Source organism: Melanerpes formicivorus, unplaced genomic scaffold (genome assembly GCF_026170545.1).
Source record: "Melanerpes formicivorus ecotype bairdi unplaced genomic scaffold, bMelFor1.0.p_v2 SCAF_10, whole genome shotgun sequence".
In the NCBI taxonomy this organism is placed as follows: Eukaryota; Metazoa; Chordata; class Aves; order Piciformes; family Picidae; genus Melanerpes; species Melanerpes formicivorus.
The window spans coordinates 17538542-17560174 of NW_027142362.1; the positions used below are offsets into that span (position 1 = coordinate 17538542).

The window sequence follows — 21633 nt, forward strand, 5'->3', positions numbered from 1 at the left end:
AAATTTGTGAGATGTGGGAGTTCATCTGTAGGTCTTTGGGCTACTGAATGAAGCATAATGGCTTGGTATAAAGAAGGATGGTAGAAAGATATAGAAGTTTGGGGGGGTTTGTGTGCTTTTTTTTTTTTTGTCCCCTGCTCTATATTGTTGAGTGATATTAATGAGTATTTCTTAATGTTTTTTCATTCTACATCTTTAATTTAAAATATTACCTGGTTTTGAGTTCTGTTAGTGCTATATTACTCATCCTTGTAACTGGATGTAAAGACAATTGTCACATAATTAACGTGTTAGCTTTAGAAAGGAAACTTTTCAGGAAGAAAATTCTGAAGCACAGTCATGTTACCAATATGAATGGGGAGAGTGGGAGACAATTGTTGTCAAGTAGAGTGTCAAAGTATATCAGATTGTGCCTGCTGTAACAGATGCCTCTTAACCTTCAAGGTACGTATTTTGGAAGACTAGGTAAATGAGTACTCTTTTTTGGTTAGCTATTGTTAATTGGATGGGGATAGTCCTTTTTGCAGAGGAAAATTGTGTTTTCCACTTCCCATACTTGCCTGATAAGAAAGTTCAGGTATGTTTTTCGTGCTGATAGCTGAATAAGTCTTTCAGAGACACTAGAGTTTTTCACTGCTATAGTGTTTTTTGCCTTGTGCCCCCATTCAAGTCTCAGGCCTGCAGTATTGCAATGCCGCTCTCATTCTCATTCCTTCACTGCCGTGGAGTTTTGTACTCTTTTTCTTCCTGTCTCAACTTCCAAGCATTGCACTTTTAAGAAGGAAAAAAAACAGGCAGGCACAAAACAGCCTGTTGTGTTCCCTGTTACATGCTGTTTTAACCCAGTTTATTGTTGACTAAGTCACAATTTTCTAACCAAAGAGGCTACTGTTTCCAAGAGCTATGATACTTAATGTTACTCACCATCTCTTCTTTAATGTCCTGTATTGATGACCTTGTCTTCCAACTTGATTCCCTTGAATATGTGAAGTTAATGTGAGCTTACAAGTGTAATGTGTTCTGCAGATGCTACAACAGCCATGTGACTGCTAAAATTGAATTTTCTGAACTGATGTTGATTCAAATTGGGGGTGGGGAGAAATGCTATCTGGATATGTGGTTGTTCAGAACAGGGAAGGAAACTTAACACAGTTTCTTACTGGGAATTTTTGGTTGAAATTCAGACAAAGAAATTGTGTACCTCTAAAAAGAAATAAAATCTGACAGCACAAAGTGATATATTTCTTCTTAGTTGCATTCAGAAAGAAATTAACTCTGAGTTCTGCAGCCACAAAAGTAGATGTCAGCTGCTTCTAGTGGGCAAAAGGCAGTGTGGGCATGTTCAGAGTACCGGCAACTACTCATCTAAAATTTACATGGTGCACTGCTTGGTAACTAGTCTGGAATTTTCTGAATTAGAAAAAGTAAGAGGCATTCTGGCTTAATGTAAGGTGCTTAGATAATTTGATTTTTGCCCAGTACACTGCACTGGTTAGGCTGCACCTTGAGTCCTGTGTCCAGTTCTGGGCCCCTCAGTTTAGGAAAGATGTTGACTTGCTGGAACATGTCCAGAGAAGGGCAACAAAGCTGGTGAGGGGTTTGGAGCATAAGCCCTATGAGGAGAGGCTGAGGGAGTTGGCACTGCTTAGCCTGGAGAAGAGGAGGCTCAGAAGACCTTATTGCTCTCTCCAACTACCCGAAGGGAGGCTGTAGACAGGCAGATGTTGGTCTCTTCTCCCAGGCAACCGGCACCAGAACAAGAGGACACAGTCTCAAGCTGCACCAGAGGAGGTTTAGGCTGGATATTAGGAAGAAGTTCTTCATAGAAAGAGTGATTGGTCATTGGAATGGGCTGCCCAGGGAGGTAGTGGAGTCACCATCATTGGAGGTGTTCAGGAGGAGACTTGATGGGGTGCTTGGTTGCATGGTTTAGTTGTTTAGGTGGGTTGGACTGGTTGATGGGTTGGACGCGATGATCTTGAAGGTCTCTTCCAACCTGGTCTATTCTATTCTACTATGATGGCTAACTTCATATTGGTAATTTTTTGGGAATCATATCTTACACTTGTGAGTGTTTTTGCCTTATTTTTTAATGAAAAAGCTAGAGTGATGTCTGTGTGATTTGAGTTTCTCATATAAAACTATTACAGTATGACTTTCTGTGGTACTGATACTATGCTCTTCTCCTCCCCCAAGTGAAAACAAACTTGAAGATATCCAACTAAGGTTCTTAACTAAGTGATAATACTGCTTGTAAGAGCAGGAATGGAGGCTGTGTCTGTGGTTGGATGACTGGATTTGGTTTTGGTTGTGTACTAGAAATGTGACAGATAGAATCACAGAGTAATTGAAATTGTAAGAGACTCTGGAGATCGGCTAGTCCAACCCTCTGCTCAAAGCAGTTCTCACTAAATCTGGTTTATAGAGTAATTGCAGAACAGAAAGGTCAGAAGGCAGCTCAGGAGATCTAGTCCAGCTCCATGTTTGATCACTTACAGCAGGTAGGATCTTGTCTAGCTGAGTCTTGACCATCTCCAAGGATGGAGATTCCACAGTCTCTTTGGGCAGCTTTTAAAACAGGTCTTTAAAGCAGGTCTTTAAAACAAACCAACCAAGCAGCTAATACTCAATTAGAATTTTGCATCCCAAGCGGTATCAGTTGCTGTGAAACTGTGGCCATGGCTGTGTATGCTTTAATGAGCTTTGTGTACTTCAATATGTCTTATTTTACTTGAATGGTGAGGATCTAGCTTGAGCTTTTACATGGAGGGCTGGGTTACAAACCAGGCCACTGGCATCTGATGTCAGTGGAGTTGAAATGAATTGATGGCGAACTGGTTAGGCAGAAATGACCATATATTGAAGAGTAACACTTGAGCATGGTAATGAGGGAGAGGTGGGGGTATTTTTAAGAATCAAAATTTGTAGGAGGGTGGTGTGTACTAAATTGTGCTAGAAATGCTTTTAAAGCTGCTTCCTGAGATGTAATGAAATAAAATATCAGTGCAAGTTATTTGTTTTGAAATGGTTGGAGGAAATTCAGATCTAAACTGAAGTCAACCTCTAAATAAAGGTAAATATTTTCAGTTGCATATTGAGAGCTATACTCTAATTCTAGAATCTTTAAATCCTAGTAATTCTGACTTGGGTCAGTATAGAAGGGAAATGACTTAAACCAAAAGCAAAATGCATGCTGTGTGTACTTCCCATTGGCAATTCCACTTGGGGTGCAGAGAGATGTGGCTTATGACTTGGCTTTTTAGCCTTTCTGTTCCATTGTGACTTTAGTTCCATTTTGATAGCATGCTGGCCTGGAGTAGTGATCTGTGAAATGCTCCTTGCCAACACTTTGGAGTTTGTGATCCTAGATGATGTCACTGCCAGCTGGAAAGCAAAATGGAAAGAAGCAAAACGGACAGGGCTCCCAGATTCTGAAGCACAGTTTTCCCACGCCTTGGGAGATCATGACGCTAGTTATCTTTGCTTTGCTTCTGGCTGATACTGTTACCAGGGTGTTCGAGTGACACTCTTCATCTGAACTAGCTTGACCTAAGATCATTTGAGATGTAACAGCATTTGGGACTTATATTCTGGTTTGTTTTGCTGCCTTCTGCTGTTCCAGGATAATGATATGCACTAGGCCGGTATTATAAACACTTCTATAAATACTCAGATGTAACCGCATCTATAATCCAGTAGTTAGTTGTTTCACTGAAAATGCAATATGCCTCCAAATTTCTGCATAATGTTCTTGTTTAGAGAAGGAGGCTCTACTGGTCTTTGTATTGAGCAGCAGCAACAAAAACCAAACAACAAAAAAAAGATTTTATGGCCCCAGGGAATCAGAGCTGTTTGTGATCTGTGAGGCTTGGAGTTGAGAGGCTGTTCTGGAGCGATGCTGTAAAAGGGTATTACATGAGATTAGTTAAATACTGAGTGGGTTTGTTATGTTTTACTTCGTAGAGAATAGCATGCAGAAATCTGAGCAAATATGTCTGAAGTGTGTGGTTGTGGAAGCATAGGGAAAATTGAGTGGAATGGTGAAGCAGCATAACAATTATTAATTTATATCTAAAATGAAGTTTAGCTCTAGCTTTTCTTCTCAGGGTTGCTGTTGCTGATGTAAAGATGACTTCCATTGTTCAGCAAATATGTACGTTCGATTATAGTAGAGGCTTCGTACTTCTGGATTGGTCTAAGTAAAATTAAGTGAATTTTATTAACGTGGAGTGTTGAGAATTCTGTGCCTTGTTTGTGGTGGTTTGTTTTTTTTTACCTTAAACTGTATGCTGTCATCAGAAGCTTTAATAACTGTCTTTAAAAGGGCTTTACATGAGGTGGCCTTTTGAATACAGAGTGTTTGGGAGGAGTGGAACTTTTGAGCTTGGGACCCATGCCATGTATGAAATGGGAAGGAGGAGGGCAGTGTGCACTGCTTTACTTCTGTGCTTTTATATATCTATGTGAGAGAATAAGGTTGATATTTCTACTTCAAAAATAGATTGTCAGTGTCACTTTCATTGATGTAAAGTGCAACAGAAAATGAGACTAAGGACTAGCTTCATATCTTAGTGATGATTTGAATTTATTATTTTTCCATACAGATTTCACAAGAGAATGCTGTAGTAGGTGTTTTCTCCTCCACTTTGCATTGCTTTTATAAAAGCAATAATCAAATTGCATCAGGTACATGTTGTTTGTCTCTGCAGCTATCCCGTAGCTCATCTGTCCAATGTCCCTTGAGTCTTTTTTGAAAAATACATTCAGGGAAACAGTCTGTTCTTGCAAGGAGATGATTAAGTGGAAAAACAAGGATACAGCGTGCTTGCAAAATTACTGTACAATTCTGAGTGCAGCCAGCTTTAGCAGTAGGCAGTTTGCATTTACTCTGCCTTGCAGTACCCTCCTCTTTGGCTATGCTTGCTTTAGTAGTTGGCTTCTAGTATTTGAAACAGCTCTGATGTTTCTAAGATACTCTGGAATAGATGTGGTAGATTGCATATGTTATGACTATTTAAGACAGTGCTCTTGTTTATATCAATAAAAGCCATCTCATAATAGGATTCTGTCCTGGGTGCACTAATTGCAGAGAAACAGAACAACTGGAAAAAATGGATTTTTATGTTTTGTTTTCATTTTTTTCAAGTCAGCTGCAGGCTTTTGTGATAAGACAGTTGGAATTTCTTGCAATGTAAGATGGTGGTAATAAAGGTATCAGTAGGAGTTGTCTTGGTCAGTGTTGGAAATGCACTGCTACAAATGAGTGCTGAAAGATACTGTGTAGGGATAAAAATCATCCCCTAGATACCCAACAAACCTGCAGAAATTCTTGTAACAATTGAGAATGACAGTTGTTATTATAAGAACATTAAATGCTTGTTCTCACAAGTGCAATCAAAATGTATTGATTCTACATTTAACTATTTTCAAGTTTGAAGTTCAACAGCATTTTACTATTGAAGTGCACTTCATGCACAGTTGAAGGTTAATTTTAGAAGTCAAAATAGTAATGCATCAAGATATCAGACGTTTCTATGCCTTGCGCACCCTAGATAGAAACTTCCTTCTTTTGCTAGAGGCTCTTAGGAGTTCTTTCTCCTTCGTGTTTTGAATAAGAAAACCATTTCTCAATGTTGTACGATTTATCAGGACAGTTAGGACTATTTTTTGATGCCAGCATTTATTGAAAGTAACACAAGCTTGGAACAAAGATGGTGTTCTTTGTATATTTGAATTTATTTGGTCATTCAGTTTCTTGTAGTTGTTGCTTGCTGTGATTGAAAGTGTTAGAGCAGGGACCTAGATCTGTCACAGATGGCTTCCCTCTCTACTGTGTTTTGTGAAGAACAGAAACAGTATGTCCCCTAAGGTAGCAGTTGTTTCATTTTATGGTCTGCAGGATAGCTGTCTATGCTGATCCATAAAACCAGGTTTGTGAAGATACTAAAAGTACTTTATTGCTTCCCATGGCAAGTTACTTTTGTGTTGTCCAAAGGGAAAACTGAAAATCCGCCTGTGAAAATCTTCCTTGGTGAGAAATGTGTGAAAATGTATTAACAGCAGTAGATATTTAACACTATTTATTGGAAATAGATGTTGAATTTTACTAAGAGAAAAGGTGATTTCCATCATCCTTTACCTCCTAAGTCAAGACATAATTGAGCAAATGGTTGCTTAAAATGGAACTTACAATTCTTGGCATACTTCTTCCAAATGCAGTTCAGTTAAAACAAGGAAGGTCATTCTTCTACTAAGTTCCTTAGGTATGTGAATAAACATTGAGAAACTATTCTGAATTTGACTTCAAGAACACATGGGAGTTTAGCTGTAATATGAGCTCTTCTAGGTGTAGAAGTCAGGTGTTACCCTGTCAGGTACTTCAGGAACCTTGCATTATTTTAGTTACATTAATTTCTGTGGCTGTGGGTGGGTCCGGTGCTGATGCTGCTTCACATCTTTTCCAACTGCAGTAGGGGTAAATTGAGCAGGACTATTTCCAAACATGTTTGCATTCTCAAACCTGGTAGCCCGCAATGCTTTTCTCCACTTCATGATGTTTGAAGGAAAAATTTGCTGCATAAACATAGAATTGGTCTCTGAAGGGAAATTGTCCTATGTATGTGCACCTGCTCAGACAAACATGTAAGAATTGTCTAAGAAAAGGCATGTTTAAAAAAAAATGAAAAATTAAAACCCCAGCCTTTGAGAAGCAGGGAATAAATACAGTGAGTGTTTAGTCTGTGAAGGGGTCCTTCTGGAAAAAATGTGTACTTTCATGTTTCTTTCAGGGCAATTTCAAAGATGAAATAGTTTAACAAGATGTGATACTTCCAGGGTTCTGATTACTTCTATTACTGCTATATTGACAAATTGTGACTTCTTGTATAACTTTATCCTTTAAATACTAAAAAAAAAAAAACCAAGCCCACAAGCACATCCACTTGTCATATACAGAGCTGAGAAAGCTCTTAATTGGCTATCAAGGTGTTTAAAATAAACTTAAGGAAACTCTCAATAAAGCATGAACATAAAATCTTTTTTTCCACCACTGAAGTCATAACACTGTAGTTCAACTTTATTTTTAATAATGTGGAGATCCATAGGTAAAACAGACACAGAATCTGGAGTTTGCACAGTACAAACGCTGTTAATAGCACACTTCCATTTTGAAGATATTTAATGTTCTCTGTTAAGATAATCTAGCCCTAGGCTTCAGTAGTTCCTTAGTGGTAGTACATTAGTGTTCTCATATTCCCAGTTTCTGGAGTGTTAAGCTATATTTATTGTTCCTGCTGACTCCTGAAAAGTCACTTTGATTTCACCTAAAATTATGGTTAACATTACTTGGGGTACCAACCTTGGCACCAGCATTCAGCAGGGCTGGCACCATCGCTGCAGGCCTGCACTGTCTGCCTGTACCCCTTAATTACAAGCAGTGTTTGCCATTTATAGAGACCTGGGAATTAAGTCCTTACAAGACTACTGAAATTGAAATACTGCATGAAAAACAGAACACTTAACATGTGGTCTAAGAGCATCCCAGCAGGGACCTCGGCTGATGGTAGCACAGGCTAGTAGTTTTGCCTCAGTTGTCAGTGCTAAGGAGAGTGAGTACCTTCACAGGTCTTCATCAACCATCTCAGTCTTTTATAAGTGAATGTAGTTCTTTACAGATGAGAAACTGACTTGCATAAGCAGTTTGTTTCAAAACCAACAACTCACCTCAAGCTGCCTTTGAACTCTGTTCACTGTTCCTGATTGGGCTGTTTGTACATGCAGAAAGAATGAAAATAACACAGTACTTAGTTTGCTGTCTGACTAATGGATATCTGATGTTTGCCTACTCTTGTGAATTTGAAATGAAGATAATAGTAAAATCTAGGGGAGGTGATAGCAATAGATAAGTAGAGGACATAGTGTGGGCAAGAAAACGAAGCAGAAGTACTAAGGAAAATGGAGATACTGAGCTCCTGTAGAGGTGGAGGGCATTAAAAATGACAGCTGGTGAGTTTGCAGATGGGTTTTTTTTTGGGGGGGGCGGGATTGTCATGAGTTTTTGTGAGTTACTCCTGAGAACTGTGAAGACATAGTATCTTCATGGTCATTGCTTAGCTAAGCAATGCTGTTTCATTATCTTATCCTGCTCTGACTCTGGGATTGCCAGTTCTCCCAGATCCTGTGGGAGCAGTACTTAGCTGGTTAAACTGGATTTTATTGGTCTCTGCCATATCTAGAACCAGATGTTTGTGCTGTGTGCTGCGCTCCAACACTGAGGCACAGGCATTTGGAGCCATTGAAATCTGGTACCTTGTTAGCTAAATAGCTGTACAAAGTGCCTCCAACTGCCAATGGAATGTTGTACCTGCACTGTGGTGCCAGAACAAATGCATTGAGGGAGCCGGTCGGGTTAACTTTTTTTGACCATAGCAGGTAGAAATATGGCAACCTCTTTCAATTAAAATGTGACTTGTGACTGTTGGAGTTTTTTAATTGAATTCCTGCTGCATTGGTTTGTTTTTTTTTTTTTTTTTTTTTCCCTCTTCCCTTCCCAACAGGAGCTACTTAGAACTTTTCTTTTAGAAATTTGCTTGCAAAGATAGTTCTTCACTTGTTGATGAGATGTTTAGCCTGAGAGGGTTTGGCCAAAATGAAGACAGAATGAGAGCATCAGAAATAGGGAAGAAAATCAGTATTCATTAACCGTTCAGCAAGCAGAATGTTCTCTTTTGTTTCAAAGATGGCTTTGTGGGTGTAAATAATTACTAGCTTAATATATTAGGTGTGCTTTTAAAAAGGTCCAGAGAAATAACCTGATTCTTAGGTAGAGCTGAATCAATTTGTGACGGCAAGAAAAAACATTTGGTATTGGAAACTGGGGGGCAAGCTGCTTGAATGAAATACATTCCAGTTTAATTGCACCAATGTTTTCATGAGAAGTGAACCCCTAAAAGAGAAATGAGCAGTAATGTAGCACATCCTAATCACTGAGCACAAGAGTAAAGGTAAAAACCTCACAGCTTTTCAGGGTCATGAAAAGAATTTTTAAACCTGGTTGCAAATTATGATGTTAGGAAATCAGATGAAGTTTTCAGAGTGGTAGTGAGAGTAAACACTGCTGTTCTGTTACAACACGGAACTGGCAAGCGAAGAGTACTTTTTGTTGTAGTGGCTGAGTTACTGTGACTGAAACAAAGTAAAAGTACATTTTGAAAAAACAATGCTCATTGCAGACATTTCTGTTCTGACTGTGTTCTTTATTACATTACTTATGAGGAGGGACTGAATAGAGTAAAATACTGGTCACTCTTCTCTGTGAAGGTAGATAATACAGCAGCAGGATAACAGGAAACTTCATGCTTTTGGCTATATTTTTCCTGCTGTCTTTCTGTATGTTTTCAAGCTTTTTAGCTCTGATAGCTTTTCTTAACTCGTGCCATCTTCCCTTTTCCCAGTGTATGCTTGTGGTGGCACATTAAATAGTGCAAGTATCTGCTCTTTTAAGCAGAAATGCAGGTATGTAAATATTGTCATAATGTTACTGTTTAATCTGGTTCCCTTAGAGGTCTTTGTTTATTTCTGCACTACTATTGTTCACCAAACCCACTAAACTCACTGGGGAGTCTGTTAAAGGTGACCTGTATACATAATACAGTAGCACAGATACTGTAATCTATAGCTGGGTACTCATGAATTAGTGGCAATCTACGTTCAGTTAGAACAAGTAGAAGGAGAATGTTCACACAAGGGTGAAATAAATACAAGCGATCATAGTGGCAAACTGAAAGTGGGCTTTGGACCAGCTTAATTTACTGTACACATAATGAGCAACCAAAAGAGCCTACATCACAAATGCTTGTTGTGGTCTTTCCCTTTAAACTACTTCGTAACTTCAAGTTCTGAAACACATAATTATTAGAAATCTGTTTTGCCTGTTCTTTCCCCTGCTCCCCTCCGTAAGAGGACAGGAAGGTCAGATGTGACATAAAAAGACAGGAAGTGTGTAACAAATGAGCCAGCCCTGCTTCTCTGTAGCTATTCAATATGAATATTAATGTTACTGGTCAGTGTAAGGTTCTGTTTGTGTTGCTATACATTTGTGTAGTACAGCTATTGACAGCAAAGTCTAATCTCTGCTGTTTTATTTTTCTCCTTAGAGCACAACAATGGAAGAAACAGCTATATGGGAACAACACACAGTGACTCTTCACAGGGTAAGTTCATACAATTGGTTGTGTACGCCTAGCGCAGGATACTGGTAGCTTTTGAAAACAATAGGAAAATGCCAGATGTCAGGAAGTAAAAGAAAAGGAAACTGTCATATTCCTTTGTTTAAATTTAGAAGTCTTGTAAAAGCTCTATTTGATGGTAGCTCCATTTTGGTTTTTTGGGGTTTTAGAGATAAGCCTGCCTACAAATACCTATGCCAGAAATAAAGCTTTATATTGCTTCTGTACCTAACTGAAAGTAGTCAGAAATCTAAGTGGTCATTAATGATTGTGCTGTAGCTATACTCAAATGTTACAAAACTTCATTTGCAAGCACTTAATGTAGTTAAGCACAAGCAAACATGTTCATTACTATTTTATTTGTCACTTTCTTAAATTTGTGAATTTTGGGTGGCCAGAATATACACTTTACACAAAGGAATGTGTGCTAGGAATGTGTAAATAGAGCATTTGTTTTCATTTAGGCTGACTCTTACATGGGTTACTCTTAAACTGATTTCTGGTGATGCTGTACAAGAATGGCAATAAGGAAGAAGTTGCTTAGGGGAAGTTAGAAGAGGATGGGATGTCGTTTCTGGCAGCAGCTTAGTATCAAAGCGGCTGTGGAATCATGGCTCAAATAGCTGTATTTATTCCAGCAAACTGGAGGTGCACAGGAGTGTGTTTTTCTGGGGAGCAAGTTGTATTATTTGCCTTGAATTGTTTGGCATACAGTCAAGGCATTTTAGACTTGTAGCACTGACCAGATGAATAAACCTTTGCGACTAAAAATGTGTGTAAATAGATGAGCCTGATAAAATATTAATTCTCTGTTGATTTTAATGAGTTCAGTGTTGTTAATTCAAAATAACTGGTTTAGTACCTGCCCTTTTGAGAAGAGTGTTTATGCTTTGTTTGACCAGAAAGTTGTCTTAACAAAGTGCTATCTCTAACTGCAAGCATGTGCTTAAACGGAAGTATAAGTAGAACAAAAAATGTGTAGTGATACTCATCTAGGCTACTCATCAAGCCTCAAAAGACTTTTAGGTCAAGTTCTTGAGCAAGAAGTATTGTTTCTATGTAATTGCCCTTTATGTTTTCTTCTTGCAGCTGTTCAGTCATCTCTGGAACCTGTACCAACTTAAGTTTTTCACTCTTGTTACTGATTACACATGTTCTGTTTCCTCTCCAGTAAACAAAATACTATAAAGATACAAGTTTTGCTAGTAGACTTTATGATAGCTTGGCTTCTCTTGAAGGGAATATTGTTCTAGTTAATTATAGCAGTGAAACCTTAAAATGACAAGTTTCATTGCAGTGTTACTACCTTGAACAAAATTTCTAGTTCCTATTTAAAATTTTGTCTTTGGTTGTGCATGCAGCATAGTCAGAAGTCTTTGTGTAGTACAGAAAAGGAAGTGTGATTGGAATATGACTTTGATTATGATACTTGATGTGCCAAACTTGAACCAACTGTACTGGTTTAATTTTTGTTTTAATATCTTTAATTTAGATGTTGAAGGCTGATGGCAGGTACTGTCAATAACTTTTATAGCATGAATTTAGCCAGCTGAAGACACACAGCGTTTTCTATCTGCCAGATAACAAAATCAAAAGTCGTGATGTAACATTTCAGCAAATTAGTGCTTTGAATGTATTATTAGCAGCGGAAAGAGGGTTTAGCAAAGTGAGTGCATATTTACTTGTGGGGTTTTTCATTCTGCTTTTTATTTGTGACATTCTCAAAATGCTAGATTATCAAGTAAATGAAGGTGAATTTAGTCAGGAGGAGTGAAATGGGCCCAGAATCTCAGTTATCCTCAAAGATACCCAGAAAATAGTAGAATTGGACTAGACTAGGAAGGACTAGGAGCTAGACTCAGTCTTCTGAGGGTAGTTCAGTTTACCGTTTATCTCAGATGATGATGGTAGGCAGCAGAATAAAAGTAAATGTATTAGGCTGAGGTTTACTGTGAGAAATCTGAGCTCCTCAAGTTTCCTGAAGATTGAGGGGCCTATTTGGATTATTTCTTATTAATTTGATTTATGATTAGGCGGCCTTGATCTGATTTGTGGGGTTTTTTGACTGCTCTCTGTGTATGAGACAGCAGTGTTTCAGGGCTTCTTGAGGAAAAACATTGAACTAGGAAACTAGTAATTTTGATATTGGTGATTAGTTTTGCAAATTCACTCTGAAAAAACAACGCCAAGCAGCAAGATAATGTTTACAGTGATGTTCTGCATTTCTGCTGGCCGTAGCCTGATGACTGTGTTTTTCTTCTCTGGGTTCTGCAGTTGTGAAAAGTTTTTGGTTTTGTTTGTTTATGGTGTAAGGAAGGATGGAGATTTAAATGAAGTTTGACATAAATGCTTTTGTTATTAGCTCTCTTCTCCCCACCCAAATATGGTGGAAACTGATCTCTGTTAGATTAACGGAAAACTGAAAGCAGTGGCATGAGTAAGGGGAAATACTCCTGTTTTGAAAGAGTGTTTTGTTATGTGCTTGATTGACTAGTAAATATTCTCTGTCAGCTATTAAAAATACAACTGAAGGAAGACCTCAGCTCTGGTCATAAATTGTCAAGATTCTTCAGACTGTATTTCTGCATGCCGTTTTGCTTAGTAGTTCTTGAATCCCAGCCATGACTTTTGGTTGATCTGTCTGGAATATATCTTGAAAATACATCCAGTTTTCCTTTAATGAATTAAAATTAGTGTAAAAGAAGCAGTAAGGTGTACCTGTATTTGTTAGCCAAACTTATTTTCTTCAGACCTGGCAAGAGTATGTGCTAATTCTTGAAATAAATTTTGGAACAGGGGATCTCCAAATCTTTGCTTTAATGCTGTATCATCTCATTCAGTGCTTATAGGCTCAATCAGGACCATCTTTTCATGATCTCTGTTTTGGGGAGGAATAGGAAACAAATTTTTTGAACAGTAATTACTGTCTAAAAAACTGAACATCATGTGCCTTACAGCCAGATGCAGACTGCCATGGTGCTTCTGCTGTCACTGTAAGGTTATGAAACTCATTGCTAAAGCTGGGTCATGTTTGTTTGAGAAGTCTGGAAAAGGGCTGAGTCTGCCAGCATGTCATGTATGCTGTGTGAAATGGAGAGGAGGAATTGACTCACACCTGATCATAGTTGAAAATTTCAAAATAAATTCTTGAGTATTTAAATGGTAATATCCTTCTCACAATGTTTTGTGAGCAGTGATAGAAGAGCTAGATAGTTTGTGATTCAGATATATTTAGAAAGCTTGTTTCCCACCCTCACTGCTTCCAGGCAGAAAGGCATGATTGTTGTATCTTGAAATATCTAACAGGAATAACTTTTCAGAGGCATTGACCTTGCTGTAGTGGCAGGTCACCCTAGAGGGAAAAGATTGAAGCAAATTACTTTTGTTAAGATGCAGATGATTCGCAAGTGCTGACAAGGTTTTGATGTATTTAATGGTACAAGTGATCTTGGTATTACTCCTAAGAATTGAGCCTGCAGTCATACTACTGTGTGCTGTGATCCTGTCAGTTCCTGAACTAAGTGAGGTCAGTCTGGGTAATACCCTGATGTGAAACCTCAAAGAAAGTGTTGCAGGAAGTGATACACTTTTGAATCAGTATCTCAAAGTGGTATGGTGTGTTGTGCTTACTAAAGATTGAGGTCTAACTGATGACCACCTGAGGCCCGGGCCATAAAAATGCAAATGCAACTCTAATCTTTTGCTCTTGGGAGAAATCAGGTAGCCTGAAACCCTGTGCCTTGTAAAAGTATTTTTTAAATCTTGTCTTTAATCTCTCCTGTTCTTAGAGTGCAGAGTGTGGCATGGTACTATTGATCCTTGTTTCTTTCAAGAAGTTATTCATCCCATGGTACTCTATATTTCTCCCAGGAATGTGAACTGTAATATTATTAGAGTAACAGAAAGTAAAAGTATTTCTTTTGCTACATTATAGGCCCCTGGATTTGGATTTGGTATTGCAATATCTGGAGGAAGAGATAATCCTCACTTCCAGAGTGGTGAGACATCAATAGTTATTTCTGATGTGCTGAAAGGAGGCCCAGCAGAAGGACTGCTACAGTAAGTGCCAGGCTGTACCGGGATTCTGATGTGGGGTCATCCATTGGTGTCAGTGGTAGCTTAAAATTCCAGCTGTCTTGCTGTTAATGTAGCTATCAGTAATATGGTGCTTATTCAGGGACACTAATTCCCCAATGTTTCCCCCTTGACATCAAGTATTTATAGTGTGCCTTGTGATGTTTTTCATTTAGAGAAAATGACCGTGTTGCAATGGTTAATGGAGTTTCAATGGATAATGTTGAGCACGCATTTGCTGTTCAGCAGCTGAGGAAAAGTGGGAAGAATGCCAAAATTGTAAGTGAACATCTTAAAGATTTAAGTTTACTTAAATTCTGTGGTTACAGAGCAGAATTGCTGCTGGTATGTGTGCTACTTCAGGTTCAAGAGATTATCATGACATGTGGCTCACACACAAGGTTTGGGTTTTTTTTAAATGTGAATGATAATGTTTGGGTGAAGTGACACATGATACTTCAGATTTCTTTTAAGGTAAAGCTTTGCTCAGTTTGACAAAAACTCAGTTCTCAGCTGTGTCTAGTATTTCTTTGCTTTCTTTTAAGTTTTCCAAAGGCTGGTGTATGCTCAAGTGCTTTATCTGCTGTACAGGCACTGAGACAGTTCTTTTTATGCTCAGTAAACATTTGCCAACATAAAGTATAATTACCTTAATTCCTATAATTTTGTAGGCTTATTCAGTGTTTGGCTTTTGAACTTTGCAAAACAGAACATCACTAAAGGGTAGCAATCCAGCTTTCTGTAGAAGTTTTGGGATTGATGTTACAAAAGCCAGAACACAAATGCACAATGTTTAACAGTTTCTTAATGAAGGAAGACAGACTGCTAGGGCTTTTGAAAAAAACTTTTGTGCTGACAGATTTCCAGTGCTCTTGCATGTTTTAATACAGTTGCAATAAACTGTGTCATGTCTTGGATTGGTAGATACAAGAATTCTTTAAAATTTATGCAAAATCTTGTGTGTGAGTTGTGCCAGGTTTTCAGCATCTTAAGTATTTGGTGTATAGCTTTAGGTAAAGAAAAGTAAGGAATGAAAACTACAAGTTAGTTGAGTTCCATAACACATAGCAAATAAAACTCTAAACAGGGTTGGGTCTTACTCTGGAAACAGCTGCCTAAATTAGCACAAACTAGCTTTGAACTTTCGGCAGGAATATCCTCCTTTCTCTGGTTTGCATAAACATTGCTTTGGAAGATTGGGAAGCTTCAAAGTTGAGGAGAACTGCTGTCAATAACACACTGAGTATACACTAGATTACATGTTAGCAAAAGAAGTTTTTAGCAGTGCCAGTAACTGATTTGTGGGTTTAAGCAAAGAGAGGGCATTCAAATATGTGGCTCTGAAGACATAATACCATGTTGTGCTATGATGGATGTTATTCTTATCCTTTTGACAATTCCACAGAAGCAAAAAGGGATTAAACAAACATACCCCACTCCAAAGGGAAAAAAACAATCAACTGAAAAAAAACAATCCTAAACCACCAGGTTTCTGGGAGTCTCTATTAATAAGTATCTTGTATTGGCTGAATAGAATTTTGAGGATTGTAATAATTTAGAGCACTCACAAATGTTTGTGTATTTTCTTTGGAGTTTGGTGATTAGCTTGGCTTCTGACATTTTGTAATGCTATTAGTGTTACTCAACCAAAGGCTCATACCTAGTGTTTTATTGTAGACTATCCGAAGGATGAAGAAAATTCAGATTCCCGTGGCTCGGCCAGAACCCGAACCAGTGTCTGACAATGAGGATGACAGCTATGATGAAGAGATACGTGATCCAAGAAGCAGCCGTGCTGCTCCAAGTGCCAACAGAAGGCATGAGAAGAGTTGGGTAAGAGATCGAAGTGCTAGCAGAGAGAGAAGCTTATCACCGAGATCAGACAGGAGGTCAGTTACATCCAGTCAGCCTGCAAAACCTACCAAAGTAACACTGGTGAAATCAAGAAAAAATGAAGGTAACTCGCATGTAATTCTCTTGCTAAGACTTTTGCTGCTGTTTTAAAGGTTAAGTGCTTCAGACAATGTTGTGGGGAAGGGATTCCTGGACTGTATGAACAGTGCTGTTAAATTCACTTGGCCATTTTGCCAATATCTGGCTGAAAACTTAAAACTGGCTGTTGTATTTCTAGTGATATTTTTTTGTATTCCAAAATACATGGGCTTAATTAAGGGTAAAGTGTTAACACAGTGTAAACAAATCCCAGTTGTGCACCTGGTGGTCACTGTCTATGTACTTCTATGTGCTTGAGTCTTTGGTGTCTGTTTGGTTTGAAAGCAGGAAAATTCTAGGTAGCATATAAATAAAGGTATTGACCAACAGCTTTGATTACAGGAACAGTCAGATAAGAGGGTGATACAACGGTAAATCTGTAGTGTAATTTCACTGTAGCGCATCATATGCCAAAGTCACTCTCCTTTTTATTTACAGTGTAAATACTGTGTAAAGCAGTGCTGTATATTTTTGATACCCCTCTCTGCTTTTTACTGTAGCTTCATCAGCTTTCTTTTTTCTTTTCATTGCTATTCTATGAAGAGTATGGTTTACGGTTGGCAAGCCACATATTTGTGAAAGAAATATCACAGGACAGCCTGGCAGCCAGAGATGGCAATATTCAGGAAGGCGATGTTGTACTGAAGGTATAGTAAATGGTGGTGGTGTTTGAAAGGAAAACTCAATGCTACAACTGTTATTAGAATTGTCTCTTAATGGTGTAATTGTTGCTAGTAGAGGATGTATTTATATTATTATTTCAAGGATCAAGAGATAGAAGCAGAAGTCAACCTTTATAAGAAAATAAAAATTATACACCTTTGTGGTTTTGACACTGTTTCCCAGGCCATATTCTGACAGTGCCCACTGTAAATGTGTAATAGAAAACATTTATATTAGTGTGAGGCTTTGTTCCTGTGTGCTAAGTTATGCAATACAATGTGGAAATCATGTTGTGGAATCATGCTATCGAATGATCAGCCTGTTCCAACCAAAAAGATTCTGTAAGATTGAGTCCAGCCATTATCCAGCTAAACCATGTCTCTCAGCAACACATCTCTGCATGTTTGTAACACCTCCAGGAATGGGCAATTCATCCACCTGTCAATGGAACCCTTGCAGAACCCTTTCAGTAAAGCAGTCTCTCCTAATACGCAACCTAATCCTCCTCTGGTGCAACATGAGGTCATTTCCGCATGTTCTATCATTTGTTAGTAAGGAGAAGAGGCTGACCCTACCTTTCTCCAACTTTGTTTCAGGCAGTTGTAGAGGGCAATAAGGTCTTCCCTCAGGTTCTTTTTCTCCAGAAACACTGGAACCTGCTTCAGGTTAATTTGGTTGTTTGTTTGCAGAAATCAGTATATCCAGGGATTTTTAGTTGCTAAGTTTTTATTTGAAGATACTGTTTTAAATGTGCTGGTGTAGGAAAAGGTGCCATTCCTTGCTCTAGCAATGCTGGTTCAAAAATCGTAACTACTGTTTAAAAAGTGTTAGTGTTAGAGGCTTTATATTAGAAAATTATTTTCATCTTTCAATATATTATAGTTTGAGTGAGCTCAGTGGTCTTCAATTTTAGTCTAGTAGTTCTGATCAAGTATCTCTAGGAATTTCTAAATACCATTGGACAGAAAGCCACTATCTGTACTGGAGAGTCACTGTTTTTTGGGTAAGTTTATATCTGCTCTTTCCTTACTCTGTTCCAGATAAATGGCACAGTGACAGAAAATATGTCCTTAGCAGATGCAAAAACACTAATAGAAAGGTCAAAAGGCAAGTTGAAGATGGTTGTTCAGCGAGATGAACGAGCTACTCTGTTGAATGTCCCCGATCTTTCTGACAGTATTCACTCTGCTAATGCTTCAGAAAGAGATGGTGAGTATAAATAAACTTGATTTCTAAAGGGAGAAGAAAACTCCCTGTGTTGTGAAGATGTGAGAAACCTAAATGGGATGGGGGGAGGGGGGGGGAGTGAGACTGTCATGTGGGTAAATTCTTTGAATGTGGTTGAAATCCACACTTCCAAAAATAGCAGAGAAAAAGATACAGCCCCTGTTCTTGCAGTTGCTCTTTCAGGAATATTAAGTTTTGTTGTTTTGAAATAATAAACATAGAGTTAACATCTCCATAGAATTTCTCTACAAAAGCTTATTTCCATTTGAGCAGGTCACACCACCATTTTAATTACAATCATTTCATGGAAAACCAACTTTTATTTAACAGACATTTCAGAAATTCAGTCGCTGGCATCAGATCATTCCAACCGATCACATGACAGGCCCCGCCGCAGTCGTTCACGATCTCCTGACCAGAGGTCAGAGCCTTCAGACCATTCCAGACATTCTCCACAGCAGCCCAGCAACGGCAGGTGATGGCAGCATTGTATTATTTTTATATCAACTATTTAATGTGACATATAAGTTGTAGGAGTGCTTGAATATGTTCAGTGTTACAAATATGATGCACAACTGTGGTAATAAGTAATATGACATTCTTCCTCTAAAGAGATGCAGCTAATAATGGTCCAGATTTCCTTAGACTTTAAGAGAAACAGCCTTTAACTTCAGTGTTATCACTCCTTTAAACGTAATCTTATAGTCTGGTTATATGAATGACAGTGTAAATTTGATGGTGATATATCTTATTGAAGCATGTGCAATTGTGTTTTGGGATTAGAAAGCAGTTAGCTGCAAAGGTGTTTGAGATGACTGGTAGCACAGTTCCTATTGCATGTCTAGCCTGGGTAAACGTGTTGAAATCTTGTTTAGGTATAGGCTTTTTCTTTTTCTCACTAACCTTCATTCAAAGACTTTGTCTCTGAGTATACTGAATTCCTACAAAATAAGGTATATTTCACAGCACATCTACCTTTTGGAATATGGCTTTTAATAGTTGAACTTGATAGTAGGATATTGATGATAATACTGAAGTATGTAAGTCTGATTTTATCTGAATTCATACAAAATCATTCTGTTGTATGGTTTGGAGTTGTTTTCTTCTGCTATCTGAAACTGTAGTTTTGAATAATATAAATCTATCCTGTTCTGCATTTTCATAGTGTTTGTATTTTTAAATGGCATTTGAATCTATTAAAATATAACTTTAATGTTGGAAATTTAGATTGTACTAAATAGTGATAAGATAAAAGTTTACAGTCTCGTGAAGGTAAATTATCTATGATGCTCATAGATGATGGAGCAAAAGTTAGAATGGCAAATTCCAAATTAAAAGCCTGCATTTGAAGAGTTTTAGATGCTGTCAAAAATTTGGGGTGGGGGGTGGGGAAATGCAATTAACTGTTCCATAAAGCTAAGATACGCCTGCTTGGTTATGTTCCCATGGGAAAAACACCACCTTACACATTCAAGATTTTTTAGTCTTTTAAGGCTTTCTAGAGTTGCAAAACTGCTCTTACCCACATGTACAGCTGTTTGGGGTTGTGGATTGCAGATGCTTCTCTTGTGAGTATGTTATTTTGGAGGGACTGTATGACATGAAAGCTCTGTTTTCAAGTAGGAGCTCCATATCAGTAAGAAAAACTTAAGAGCAGAGTCCCAGATGCAGGGATTTGATTGTCATGGTTGTGAGGTCACCTTAGAATTCATTTCTTGGACCACACCACCATAAAAATGAAACTGACTGACTTACCCTAGTGTTAGTTCTTTCCCGTCCTATTGCAGTGTTTTAGGTAGATGGCCACTTCCTCTCTATGAATTAACACTGTCAGAAGAATGAAATCCTTCCTGAGAAGGGACTTTGAAGTTATCTCGACTCTGAATGCATCCGCTATATCTACTTTATGAACAAGGGCTGCCTGGCGTGGATTGGCTTCCTGTTGGACATATCCCTTTCAAGATTACAAAGTCTAGGCCCTGAGCCACATAAAGAAAAAACATACTAAAAGCAGCTTTTTATTGTAGGTTTTTTGGTATGAGTTTGAGTCTGCTGTAACAGCAAAGTGGTTGCAACTCCTTCATTTTTTAAGATTTTTTTTCTTCTTAAAGAAAATCTGTAGGGTAGAGGGGAAAAAAAAGCTTGCTATTGGCAGACTGAGGAAGAAAAGGTACAGGAAGTCCCCAAACTGCGCTTGAAGGAGGACTTTTAAAATGTTTTGCAGATAACAAGTCTTTATTTAGACCCTGTTCTACCAAGTGTTTGTATGTTAATGAGGAGAGAAATGCCAGGGCAGTCCTCTTAGTCCTTTCATACAAGCTTAACTACAGACTGAGGCTTTTAGGTGTGTGCTTGAGTACAGAAATCTGTCAACAGACTTGCTCCAGTATTGCTTTGGAGTCTGGTCTCTGTTTTCTCCATCTTTCAGTATTCCATACTGGTACATGCACCAGTGTGTCTGCAGTTTTCCTGGATTTTCTAGGTGGAATTTCTATGGCAGTTGTTACTTGAGCTTTCTGTAAAAACATTACATTACATTACTACATTACAGTAGTTTTCTTTAGTCCAGAACTTCACAGATAACCTCTTGAACAGTCTTTTTGAAAGTCAGAATCCTAGAACATGTTCTTAATTTACTACTAAAAGGGACTAATTACACTTACGTTCTTTTCTCCTTTCCACTTCTGGAGGATTGTTAATTATTCCTAGTCAGTCTTGAAAAGAATGCAGAGAAGGAATCTTGGAAATCTCCAGACAGAACCCTGGGGACTCAGAAAATTTATAGCCAGATGATACTGAAGTAGGTACTAAGTGAAATAAGATACAAATGTGTCCTGTCTTTGTGGAGGGACTCTCTGAGCAGATCATATTTAAAAGGTTAAGTATAGTTTTAAAAGATGCACGTAGTTTTGAAGATATGCAGAACAACTGTTTAGGCAGAAGAATAGTGTATCTTAAATATAGAAGGTCAGCTAACATAAGGTGACTTTGTGTAATGTCTTAGGAGTTGTGCTTAAAAAGCTGGAAGGAGCAAAGGCACTCAAATTTGGAAAGCACTTGGAGAAGATACCATATATGCTTTTTCTTACTTTCTGGTCTTACTGCTGGCAGTAACAGATTGAACTAGAGAAGCTTTTGGTGTGACCCACCTGGAAAAGTGGCATTTCCAGCCATGTGCTGGCAAGCCTGCCAGATTCTGTCTCTGAGCTCCCCTTTACCAGTGGAAAGAATTCTGACTTCAAAACTCTTTGGTATGCTGCCTTCCTCACTTGCATACTGGAGTGACAAGATTTTGTTCAATATTTCAGGCTCAGCCAGAAGGATGTGGTAGCTTGAGGAAATCCCCCTGAATATCCAGGTTATTTCTGGAAGAATGAAGCTGACTTCCATAACTTGGTTGTTAATTAAGATATAGCATGAGAGATTTGGTTTTCTTTCCTTTTTCAAAACA

At 38.2% G+C, this 21633-nt stretch overlaps 1 protein-coding gene across 9 annotated transcripts in view; it reads left to right on the forward strand.

Moving 5' to 3' along the window:
* TJP1 (tight junction protein 1) overlaps positions 1 to 21633 on the forward strand; it is a 192482-nt gene that overhangs the window by 141592 nt on the left and 29257 nt on the right. For all 9 annotated transcript variants that reach the window (XM_068143969.1, XM_068143970.1, XM_068143968.1 and 6 more), the window contains 7 exons: positions 10155 to 10211; positions 14161 to 14285; positions 14477 to 14579; positions 15978 to 16257; positions 16836 to 16939; positions 17996 to 18164; positions 18513 to 18657. In XM_068143969.1, coding sequence (XP_068000070.1) covers positions 10155 to 10211; positions 14161 to 14285; positions 14477 to 14579; positions 15978 to 16257; positions 16836 to 16939; positions 17996 to 18164; positions 18513 to 18657 — 983 coding nt within the window. The remainder of the gene's footprint in view (positions 1 to 10154; positions 10212 to 14160; positions 14286 to 14476; positions 14580 to 15977; positions 16258 to 16835; positions 16940 to 17995; positions 18165 to 18512; positions 18658 to 21633) is intronic.